The 12,387-nt window shown below is 43.8% G+C and overlaps 1 protein-coding gene across 1 annotated transcript in view; it reads right to left on the bottom strand.

Annotated features, from left to right (window-relative positions):
* The window catches only part of LOC129496893 (multidrug and toxin extrusion protein 1-like), a 35,503-nt gene that overhangs the window by 3,365 nt on the left and 19,751 nt on the right, over positions 1 to 12,387 (bottom strand). Inside the window, exons 16-18 of the mRNA XM_055305252.1 lie at positions 9,433 to 9,502; positions 9,031 to 9,163; positions 467 to 561 (exon numbers count right to left, since the gene is read on the bottom strand). Coding sequence (XP_055161227.1) covers positions 467 to 561; positions 9,031 to 9,163; positions 9,433 to 9,502 — 298 coding nt within the window. The remainder of the gene's footprint in view (positions 1 to 466; positions 562 to 9,030; positions 9,164 to 9,432; positions 9,503 to 12,387) is intronic.

Below are 12,387 nucleotides of genomic sequence, written 5' to 3'. Positions count from 1 at the left end.
TACAAACCTTGTCCTGAAATTGGCTTTTCAGGCACAAGGGTGATAACTTAGTATGGGATACAAGGAAGAAAAGAACCCCTATTTTTCTATTCAATGGATAAATCCAGGGTCATCTGGCCCTTCACATCTGAATTAGATGCAGCTAAAACAGCAACAACAAAGTAGCATTGGTGATAAAAAGAGAAAGACCCTTCAAAAAGGAGACAGCGAGAGAGAAAGAGCACCTGAGCCAATTCTGTTTTCTAGGACAGAAACTTTTTTTTTAAGATTTATTTATTCATGAGAGACACAGAGGCAGAGACACAGGCAGAGGGAGAAGCAGGCTCCATGCAGGAAGCCCAACGTGGGACTCGATCCTGGGACTCCAGGATCACGCCCCGGGCGGAAGGCAGGCGCTCAAACCGCTGAGCCACCCAGGCTGCCCTAGGACAGGAAATTTTAACTGGCCAGCAGTGAGCATAGTTACCTCTTCGCAGGCTTTTTTCCAATTTAGCCGAAGAATAAAGCCTAGAAAACACAGAGACTGTGTGATCGCACAGATGATGATCCCTGACCACAGACCTAGAAATGGAAATATTTAACAGAGGTTAATTCCGTGGAAAACCGGCAACCCCTAAGTAAGTTCATCCCAACTCACTTCTGAGAATCTGCATTCATGGCTGAGGTAGAGCCCACAGTGAGCCAGAGACCTCTCACATGCTCTCTCCTTTGGTTTCCAAAAGGTCCTGGGAGGCCCAGGGCAAGTCACTGCCCAGTGTTGTGGATCTCAGAGTCTATTTTTGGCCGTTGTGATCCTAAATATTAAGAGAAGCGCCAGTTCTAAGGAAATGAAGTTCCCAAGACTATCTCCTGTTTCTAAGAGTACTATACTTCCAAACTGCTATGTTCTATTTTCCTCAAAAAAGGGGGGTGACCATCTCAAAATGCAAAAGTTAGCAGGCTTGTAAGTTCTATCCCCTGGTGCTTCCTGCAGGCTCTCACTGGCTTTGGGCACAGACTTCCAGAGCTCCCAGGACAGGGTTATCAGCAGACAGATGACCACACAAATGGAGAGGCTGAGTGGGAATGGAGGACCAGAAGAGCCTTGTGGATCTCTAGGTACCATCACACTCCACCTGGTAAGCCCACACAGGACAGAGGACGGCCCCAAGAGAGGAAGATTTCTTTGGTCAATTCAGAAGAACTGAATATATAAATGGGCAATGGTCAGATCTTATATAAAACAGAATTCTAATCCACAGCCTCCGACAACCCGTCCTGAAAACCAACCCCTTATCTACAATAAACAACCTAAGCAGCCAGCCTGGGACATCAGGAAGCTAAATAATAATTTCTGCAACAATTGACCCAAAATGGCCACAACTGATCAACAATTGACACCTTCCCTAATTTTTGTTCCTGCTTCCAACTTAGGACCCAGCCAGAGAGAAGCAAACGGAGCACCCCTGGCCAATCACACAGGGTGCCCCAGTTCTACTTAGCTCTATTCCAGCTTCCCCAGGACATGGGGCATACCTCAGTCCTCCCTTTATTCCACTGCAAAGCTTTCCCACCCCTCTGCCAGCCTCTGGATCTCTGCCAAAATTCAAGTGATGGTGGCAGACTCCTTGCTAAACCAAGCTCAAAACAAATGGCCTTTGCCTTTTCAAATTTGGTTGGTCTTTATTTCCACAGCTCATCATGGAGGCCTCACAAGACCTGGCCTACACAACCTCACACCATGGACCCCCACCTCCAACCAGATGTGGTAACCCACAGAGGGCTCCTGTGCCTTTCTGCTCATGGTGTGTGCAGTCCGAGAGGACACGGTTAAGTGGGGGCCAGGTCTCCATCTCTTTACAATGAGCTCCTTGGCTATTTCTTCTTTGGTTTGGTAGCCAGGTCTTGTCATTGATTTCCATTTGTTTGGCATCCTTGGTGGAATCAGGTCATTCCTTTTCATCCTTTTTGCTGTGTTTTGTGCTGGTTTTTTTTTTTTTTTTTTTTTTTTTTTTTTTTGGTGGGGGGTGTTTGTTGTGCTCTATAAAGTGTTGTCTGTCACAGAGGAAGAAATCAGAGACCAGGACACAGGCACGGGCCCTAGAAACCTGTTGTGTCCACCAATCTCACAGACCCATGAGTTTGTGGTTCTCCCCCAACTGGCATCCACATGGACCAACTTCGCAGCAGGTTAACACTAAAACCAGATGAGGTTCTCCTGTTACAGGTTCATGTCCTAAAGACTGACTTTGATCCAGAAAGCATTCCCCTTTTCCCCCATCCTAACTGCCATTCAGGAGTCAGAGAAGGTGCTGATATCACAGCCGCCCTTTTGTCTCCTTATGTCAGTGGGAAAATTAAAGCTGATATTGGAGCCTGGGTGGCTCAGTTGGTTAAGCGTCTGCCTTCAGCTCAGGTCGTGATCTCAGGGTCCTGGGATTGAGCCCCACATCAGGCTCTCTGCTCAGCAGGGGTTTTGCTTCTCCCTCTTCCTCTTCCCCAACTTGTGCTCTCTTTCTCTCTCAAATAAATAAATAATAAAATCTTAAATAAAAAACTTGAAATTGGAGACCTCCTATGATAACAGAACGTGGTATGAAAAATAGCCTTTTCACTGAACGGCAGTGCCCAGCAACAGTTTGAAAGGAATTTGGGACAAAAATGAGACCAGACCCAAAGTAAATGTGGGGCTCTGCAGAGAGACAGCTGGAGGGAGCTCCCCCACCCCCAGCCAACCACCTACTACAAGCATGCTTGCAGATATTGTACAAAGAAGGGACACCTAGGAAAGAAAAACCAGGAAAAAGAAAAGTCATTTGAAATCACCGAGTGCTCAAGGATGGCAAAGGCACTCAATATCCTGCCAGGCCGTCAAACACTCTAGGTGAATGAACTTTAAATAGAGATGGTCCTCATCAATGCCTGCTGGACGCAAGCCACTCTCCACATGCAGCCCTGCCCCCTGTGCCCAGCCTCTGCCTCAGGCTAAACACACCACACAGGTGGTTGGTATTTCAAAGAACCATAGGTTTTCCCAGTCTCCCAGTCTTTTTTTTTTTTTTTTTTTTATGATAGTTGCACAGAGAGAGAGAGTGAGAGGCAGAGACACAGGCAGAGGGAGAAGCAGGCTCCATACACCGGGAGCCCGACGTGGGAGCCCGACGTGGGATTCGATCCCGGGTCTCCAGGACTGCGCCCTGGGCCAAAGGCAGGCGCTAAACCGCTGCGCCACCCAGGGATCCCCCAGTCTCCCAGTCTTTACCTATAACCCTTGAGCCCTTGACTAAGAAACACACCTTCCTGCTCTGTGATACCACTCCTGCAAAATGTCATAGGCAGAGGGAATTGTGATACCAGAGGGACTACCACCTCTTTTGAGGTTCCAGAGGACTCCCCTATTCAGTCACAGAGGATCTGCTCTGCATATACCTTGCCCTCCTGTATTATACTGGACACGGATCCCAGGCAAGGATCTTGACACTGTACCTGATAATATTCTACTCACAGAGGAACACCTGGGTGGCTCAGTGGTTGTGCACCCTGCCTTTGGCTCAGGGTGGGATCCCAGGGTTCTGGGACTGAGTCCCACATCGGGCTCCCCACAGAGAGCCTGCTGCTCCCTCTGCCTGTGTCTCTGCCTCTCTGGGTCTCTCATAAATAAATAAATAACATCTTTTTTTTTTTTTAACAAAAAGATGTTATTTATTTGAGAGAGAGAGAGAGGGACAGGGGGAGGGGGTGAGAGAACCCCAAGCAGACTCCACAGAGTGCAGAGCCCAATATGGAGCTCGACCCTGAAGCCACAAACTGAGACCAAGAGTTGGGAGGCTTAACCAACTATGCCACCCAGGTGCCCTAAGGAAATTTTATTTATTATTTTTTTAAAGATTTTATCCTTAAAATCTTTTATCTTTAAAATCTCAGGGCATAATCACTCCCTGAGCCGAAGGGAGTCTTTGATGAGCCACCCAGGTGTCTCCCCAAGGAACTTTTAAATGCACTTCTATTTCCCAGACAGGTGGCCAATTTAAAGATTGTGGCCCACATCAAACAAGAAAATGTAGAAGCCAAAGGAGAAGCTCACATATCATTATGTCAGATAAGCTGCTTTTAACCACATTCTGATCTTATCTTAGGCCTCAAAAGTTCCATCTCTGGAGGGTTTAAAGAAGCCATTATAAAACATCAATGTTAAGCCTCTGATTTTGAAAAAGATGAACAGGAAAAATGTCTGGTTGTACCCTTCACTCAGGTAACCTGTAGCATCATCAAGATGGCCATGTCTTAAAAAAAAAAAAAAAAAAAAAAAAAAAAAAAGATGGCCATGTCTTGGTAGCAGGAAAGGATTTCAAATGGATATTAGCTAAGTTTCTCCATGAAACTATTAATCATGATAGGTTGGTTAGTATCTTAAATCAACATTGGTGGGAAAACTTTATTTATTTTTAAATATTTTATTTATTTATTATGAGAGACACACAGAGAGGCAGAGGGAGAAGCAGGCTCCACGCAGGGAGCCCGATATGGGACTCGATCCTGGGACTCCAGGATCACGCCCTGAGCTGAAGGCAGGTGCTATAAACCACTGAACCACCCCAGCATCCCTTGATGGGAAAACTTTTAAAAAGAGAGCTGAGGTTATTTTCAGGTCATGTGTCACCTGTCAGCAAAATAACCCTTGAGAGACCATGATGGCTGACATGGCCAGGAGTCAGGCCTCAAGGGCCTTTTGAACACCTTCAGATGGATCTTCTGCCACTGGCATCTTTCATGAGATTTAAATTTTTTTTAATTTTTATTTATTTATGATAGTCACACAGTGAGAGAGAGAGGCAGAGACACAGGCAGAGGGAGAAGCAGGTTCCATGCACCGGGAGCCTGACGTGGGATTCGATCCCGGGTCTCCAGGATCGCGCCCTGGGCCAAAGGCAAGGGCCAAACCGCTGCGCCATACGTTTCAGAATACTATACCTAGTTTCCAGATAGACTGAAGCATTTCCTTGCTGAAAAACTACAGCCCTTACCATCCCTAAAAAGCTGCTTGATTTTGCATTTCCAACCTGAGACATCCTAAATTTTACATCAAGTGACTGAGACCCACGCTTTATGGGAACTATATAAAAGAACCCTGTAGAATACTTACTCAAAACTATACTGCTTACTCAAAAACTATACTATACTGTCCTCATCACCCACAATCTTCTGGAAAAGTAGAAAGGTGCTCCCTTGGCCAAAGGTACTCCCTACAGTCTTTGTGCACACTGGATACAACATTTGGTTGGCTCCCTTGGGGATACATTGGTTATACCCTATGAACTAGGAACTTGAAAGGCTGTGTCTAGGGATTTCACCCACATTACTGGACTGACCAGTGTGCAAAAGGTCACCAGGGTCCGACCACTAGCAGCTTAAGGCTGCCTTCCCACAACATCTTCGTAAACAGCTTCTTCACAATCTTTAGCCAGGAGATTTTATCTAGTGGAAAAGACATCAGAGAAAAACTGCTCCTGAACTTCGTGGGAAGGGATTCTATCAGGAGGTATGGTGCTGGTTGGTTACATATTACCCCAACTCTTGAAATGTTTCTGCACAGCCGCTTTCCCAGCGATGACCGCCATGATGGCCAACATCAAGAAACTCAAGGAGATCTTGCAATATGATTGACTATGAAGACGATTTTATAATCCCAAGTGGTGAAGATCTGGCCCCTCTAGTTTTCCCTGAAAAAGAGACTAAGACACTGAATAGAGAAACAATGGCCACACCATATGTGAAAATAGAACTATGACTCACTGCCTGCAGCAACATACCCAGGAAACCCCCTACCTATGATAAACAACCCAAAAGCCAGCCTGCTACACATCAGACTTGCCAGAAGCCAGACTATCTCTAGGGATACTCCAGGGAGCTCAATAATAACTTCTGTAACAGTTGAACCAGAATGGGCAGGACATGATCAAGGACAAACAGCTTCCTTAATTTTTGTCCCTGCTTCCAACTTAGGGCCAAGCAGAGAAAACCAAACCTGCACCCCTAACCAATCACATAAGATGCCTGACTTCCAGTTAGCCCACCTCTTTCCTAGGCCACCAGTGTCCTCCAGGGTGCTCAAAAATCTTCCCTTGTCCCCACCACAAAGTTCTCCTACTCTTCTGCCTGCCCCGGGTCTCTGCCAAAACTCCAGCGATGTGGGGGCCACATCCCTTGTTGGAGTAAGCTCAAAATAAATGGCCTTTGCTTTTCCAATTTGGCTGGGTTTTGTTCATTTTCACAGCTCCTCTAGATCTGGGCAAGGGTAATGTAGCTAGACCAGACTTGTGCTTTAAGATGCAGGTAGACAGATTTAGTGCAGTTTACAGATCTGCTTCTTGATACCATTCGCCCCCATCACATGTTTCCAGAGAGATCAGCCCAACATTTAGATGAGTAAAGTTAATGGCCACTGGCCATTTCCATGAAAAACAAAAGCAAATATATGTATTTGTATATATACATAAATGTATACGTATATGTATATATACATTTGTATATATGTGTGTATATATATGTACACAAATGTAAATATATATATAAATATATATATGGAGGCTTTCTGGATTTGAGAGAGAAAGCCTCCATTTACATAAATCCAGTGTTCCCAATCCATAGAAACTACAAGCTTATCCTAACCACCCTAAACAGAAAATAACCAGCTATCCCCAGGTGTAATTTTTAGATTTCCAGCAATTTCACTAGACACCATTTAAAAGATTTCTGTTCAACTCAACCTAGGAACCCCAAAACAGTAGGAGTAGGAGAATCTCGTAGGCAAGACCTAGGAATGTATTTGAAAAAGCCTCCCAGGGAATTAGGATGAACTTTATGATTTGCTGGAGCTGCCCATGAGAGCCTGTAGCATACTGATGCTCCTCTGAGCACCCTGGGTATGTATACTGCATCCCCTGCCAATGGTGCCACAATATTAAAAATCAGTTAGTATTATGCACCTTTTTTTCTGGGAGAGGTGGGTGGCAGGGATTAACTACAATGTTCTCACAGAACCCTCATCGACTCAGAGTTCCCAACATTTTAAAAATTGAGATATAAGGCATGCCTGGGTGGCTCAGCGGTTGAGCCCCTGCCTTAGGCTCAGGTCGCGATCCCAGGTCCAGGGATCGAGTCCAACATCGGGCTCCCTGCAGGGAGCCTGCTTCTCCCTCTGCCTGTGTCTCTGCGCCTCTCTCTCTCTCTCTGTGTGTCTCTCATTTATAAATAAATAAAATCTTTAAATAATAAACTAAAACTGAGATACAACTGATATACTAGTTTCAAGTGTGCAACATCATGATTCAATATTTGTATATTCTATAAAATGATCACAGTAAATCTTGGTATCTTTCACCACAGACTTACAAGGTTCTTTTTCTGAGGATGAAGACTTTTAAGATCTACTCCCTTAGTAACCTTCAAACATGCGATATAGTATTATTAACTATAACCACTGTGCTGCACATTACACTCCCAGGACTTACTTTATAACTAGAAGTTTGTATCAGAGCATTTTTTAAAAACTTAATTTATTTAAGAGAGAGAAAGCATGACTGGGGGGGAGGGACAGAGGGACAGAGGGAGAGGGAGAAACAGGCTCCCCACTGAGCAGGGGCTCAATCCCAGGACCCTGGGATCATGACCTGAGCTAAAGGCAGACACTTAACTGACTGAACTACCCAGGCGTGGCATCTCCACAGCACTTCTTTTAAGTGATTCTTCACTCCCTCTACTTTGTACAAATCAGGTTTGCTTTTGTCAAATGAACAAGTGGGCCGGGCCTCATACAGCACTGGGACCACAGACAGATCCGTATTTTTAAGTGGATTCCTCCAATATTTTTCTTAGCTATGCCAATGGCAAATCCAAAATATGAGTAATGCCAGAGACTCAGCTAAGTAATTTTCTGCACGACTGATGAAAGTCCAGTGACCTTTGCATTGGCAACTCCATCCTTTCAACATCTCCAATATTTTTCATAAAATATTATTGAACTTGAGAACAACATGCAGCCTAATGGGATGGGAAGTTCACTCTAGGTATCAGATGACTTCTCACCACTCCGAGCCTGCCAAGTACTAATGGATAAAAATGAGCCACACTCAAGTCCATCACTACTTCACCCAAAGATAATGTATTTAGGTTTTAAGATAATCATTTATGAACTGCCCATGTATTCCAAATTATTATTTTAGAAACCAAAACTGGGCAGTCATTTGTTTCTGTACTTTCTCTTTGAAAGATTAGCTCTGTTAATTCCAGATCCTGTGGATTGGGTTCTTTCTTCCAAAGGTGGTAAGGTGATAAAGGGTCTCCCCCAGTACTCCTGTGCCTTCCTTCTGTGATGTTTATACACATCACACCCATACCCTTGTGGGGAGACCTGCAAGACACATGGCTTAAAAAGTCATACAGGAGGGAAGTAGAGGGTACAGAATGGCAATGAAGGTGATGTCAAGAGCACAGCTCTAGGTGCTGTGTGGGCTCAGCCACAGGGCGTGGATGCTCTAGGATGTATACAGCCAGCATGCTACGTATGCTGTCAGAGGTTCTGAAGGATCACACCAAGGCTGACCCAGGGCTTCTTCTGACTCTCCCCGAATACTCCAGTATGGCCAGTTTATAATGGCCTCAACTAGTCCTAAAGCCTCACTCTCAGGGTCTCACCATCAAAGGGCTGTCACCAATGGACAGAACTACACCCCTGCTGTCACCAACTTCAAAGAAATGACAACCTGATGACACAAGACAGGGAGAGGAGTAGAAAGGTCATCCTGCTCTGCTTGAGTAGGTCAGTGTAGAAGAGGGCTTGGCAGGGTAAAAGAGGCATGAACCTAGAGCCTTGGGCCCTGGCTACATCCTGCCCACTCCACTCCCTGCTCTTTCTGACAGGCAAGTACATAATGAATGTGCACAAGTTCCAAAGTTTCAGAGCCAAGTCACCAAAAGAAGCCTGCAGGTGCCAACAGTAATTTCTGGGGCCCAGGAGTAAAACAGATATGCCTTCCCCTGGGTAATACTTACCAATCACTCCCAGTTTGGTTGCAAACATCAGCGAAATCCCAACAGGGAGACCAATCACATAATACCCAATGGTATTGACAATGGCCCCAACCTTCTGGTTTCCAGTTCCCCGCAGAATGCCACCACTTGTGCACTGTAGGTAGATAACATTTATCAGTGAGAACACTGCTGAGGCTTCTCAAAGATTCCCATCCCTGAGCACTCCCCATCCCAGGGGACGCAGACTTAAAGTCCATCATCACATCATGTGCCAGTGTATTCTTGTCAAGCAAATATGCTAAAAATATTCAGCATCACCTACCTGCCCCACCCCAATTGCTCTTTTCTCTTTTAATTTACCACTATCAGAAGAAACACACAGATCATAAAGGTGCTTGAAGGGAATAATTCCACCATACTTACAGCAAGACTTTCAAACAGATGGGAAACAGCAGAGATTGGAATCACGTGAGCCACTAAAACAATGATTTCTCTGTTAGGAAAAGAAAACACATAGTGATCAGGAGACAGACATGTGGGAAAAAAGCAGACTCTGATGCAGGGGATGGCATTTGGCTCATGCATTCCAGCCAACAAGCCCAATTTGGGGACAATCCTCCCGTTGCTTGGCCCATAAGGAAAACCAACCCTACAATGCATCTCATGACTTTCAGAAGAAATATTCAGTCCATTTGGTCGATGGAGATAGTTAAATCAAATGATTAGGTGCTCCACTGCCCCCATAAAAAAATAAAACTTGGATTATAACATCATCCTTCTTTTAACACGATTCCACACATCTCTCTCCGTGTGTCTGGATGAAGCATGCACAGCGGAGTGGTTAAGGTTCTCTGTGGAAGCAAGGTGGGAAAATTACAAAGGCCATAGATAACATTTTACAGAATTCTTCTTGGTGCCTAAAAATAGTCCCTAACCTCTACAGCTAGAGACTTTGATTATGACGCCTACACTTGAAGAGAAATGAGAAAATGCTGCCACTAACCCAGTGAGGTAAAAATAAAAAATAATAATAATAAAAATTCCATAATACTCCTGAGTGATTAACAAATGAAACCCAGAACATTGTCTGGCAATAAGTATTTGTTGAGTGAATTAAAAAAACAAGAAGTCCAGCACTGAACAAGATGATCTGTCCCCTCCCCTCTCCAAAAAAAAAAAAAAAAAAAGACAGAACCACAGTTCTTCTTCAAATTCAATTTTATTTTTTGAATAGGTAACATATGCAATGGTTAACAGAAATCCAACGACATGAAAAAGATAACAAGAAAAATCTGACTTCCTCTCTGTTCCCAGCCCACCCATTACCACCTCCCCCAGATAAGGCAACAACCATTAGTACTGTCTGTACTTACTTGTCCAGGACAGATACAAATGCATTCCTTATCTTCTTCTAGTTTCTGTCATTTCATGTTCTAGCATTCTCTACATGATGTTCCGCAACTTGACTTTTCCACCTGATATATTATCTTCACTTTTATATTCTATCAAAAGGTGTTATCTTCTATATGCTGCTGAATTCTGTCCACTAATACCTTATTTTGGATTTTAAGATTGGTATTAATAAGTGAGATTGTTCTGCAACTTTTTATGGTACAAACTTTGTCATATTTCAGTACTAATGTTGTATTTTCTTTTTTCTGGTCTCTGCAACAGTTTGACAACACTGAATTATATTTTAAAGGTTTTATAAAATTCTCCTTTGGAGCTCCCAGGGATTAGTGCTTTCTGAGATTTTAAAATACATTTTTATTTCTTCTAAGAAAATTGTTTTCCAAGGTACATTTGGTACATTATTTTCCTAGAAGATTTTTTATTCCTTCCACATTTTTTTTTTTAATTTCCTCACAAGGGATGCCTGGGTGGTTCAGCGGTTGAGTGCCTGCCTTTGGCTCAGGGAGTGATCCTGGAGTCCCTGGATTGAGTCCCGCATCGGACTCCCTGCATGGAGCCTGTGTCTCTACCCCTCTCTCTCTCTCTGTGTCTCTCATGAATAAATGAATAAAATATTTTAAAATTTTTATAATAATAATAATAATAATAATAATAATAATAATACTTTACTCACAAGTCATGCAAACTAGTCTCTCATGGTTTAAAAAAAAATTGTTTCATTTTCAAATAATTCCCCTCCTCTTACTTTGTGTTGAGGAGCTCTCTCCCCTTTTTCCTCTTTGATTAGGTTAGGTGTCCGTGTGTTGTTAGAATTTGCATCACCAATTCTACCAGTTTTAGCTGATCCCGACCAGCTCATAAATAATTTGATATTGTGAGTATTCTGTCCCTCTAATATCATCAAAGATATGGTTTGTGGGCCTTTTGTTTTTCCAAGCATTTGCCTGCCTTGCATGGTTTCTGGAAGGAGACAGACTCAGGATCAAACACCTGCCATGTTCCTACTAAAATCATCAGCACAGGCTACAGGCCTGATGATGTTAATTCTGATTCCTTTGCAAGAAAACCAGAATGATTTCTGGTTGCCTTTCCACTCACTCTGAAGTGAGAAACACTTAGACATTGTATTTCCCCACAGTGAAATGGCTGAGGCTGAAAGAGGACAACCCAACACCAGAAGTCAAAAGACAGGGGCGCCTAGGTGGCTCAGCTGGTTGAGCATCAGAGTCTTGGTTTCGGCTCAGGTTGTGATGTCGAGGTTGTGAGATCAAGCCCTGTGTTGGGCTCAGTGCTAAATACAGAGTGCTGGAGATTCTCTCTCCCTCTCTCTCTGCCCCTCCCACTCATTCTCTCTCTCAAATAAATATGTACACCTTTAAACAAAAGAAAAGGTCAAAAGACAAATACCTAAAGAGTGGACTGTGAGGCAGTTCTGTCCACCACTTGCTTTTTAAATCCATGAAGGAAAAGTTAATTTTACATTTTATAATTGTTGATAAAAGAATCCCAAATCAGAGGTATCCTTGCAATATATGCACATAGCCAAAACACACCAGCCATCCTCACTGATGAAAGCAACCAATCCCCGGCACCTGGGTAGCTCAGCGGTTGAGGTCTGCCTTTGGCTCATGTCATGATCCTGGAGTCCTGGGGTCAAGTCCCACATCAAGCTCCCTACAGGGAGCCTGCTTCTCCCTCTGCCTGTCTCTGCCCCTCTCTCTGTGTCTCTCATGAAAAAATAAATAAAATCTTAAAAAAAAAACAACTCAAAAGCAACCAATCAATCCAAACTCCCAAACCACAGAGCGGACCGGACCCATCCCTTACAAGAGTTCTTCTCAGTAATCAGCCTGATAATGTGAATTTTTGAGATGACTCATTAGGGAGAGCTTAACTTCAATTTGAATTGATGAGTGTATTACAAACTTGTACATGCCAGGCACTTAGGCAGATTCTGAGATACTA

The sequence above is a fragment of the Nyctereutes procyonoides genome, unplaced genomic scaffold (genome assembly GCF_905146905.1).
Source record: "Nyctereutes procyonoides isolate TBG_1078 unplaced genomic scaffold, NYPRO_anot_genome, whole genome shotgun sequence".
Taxonomy (NCBI): Eukaryota; Metazoa; Chordata; class Mammalia; order Carnivora; family Canidae; genus Nyctereutes; species Nyctereutes procyonoides.
The sequence above is the reverse complement of the archived record's forward strand: the minus strand, read 5'-3'. Positions and strand labels throughout refer to the sequence as shown.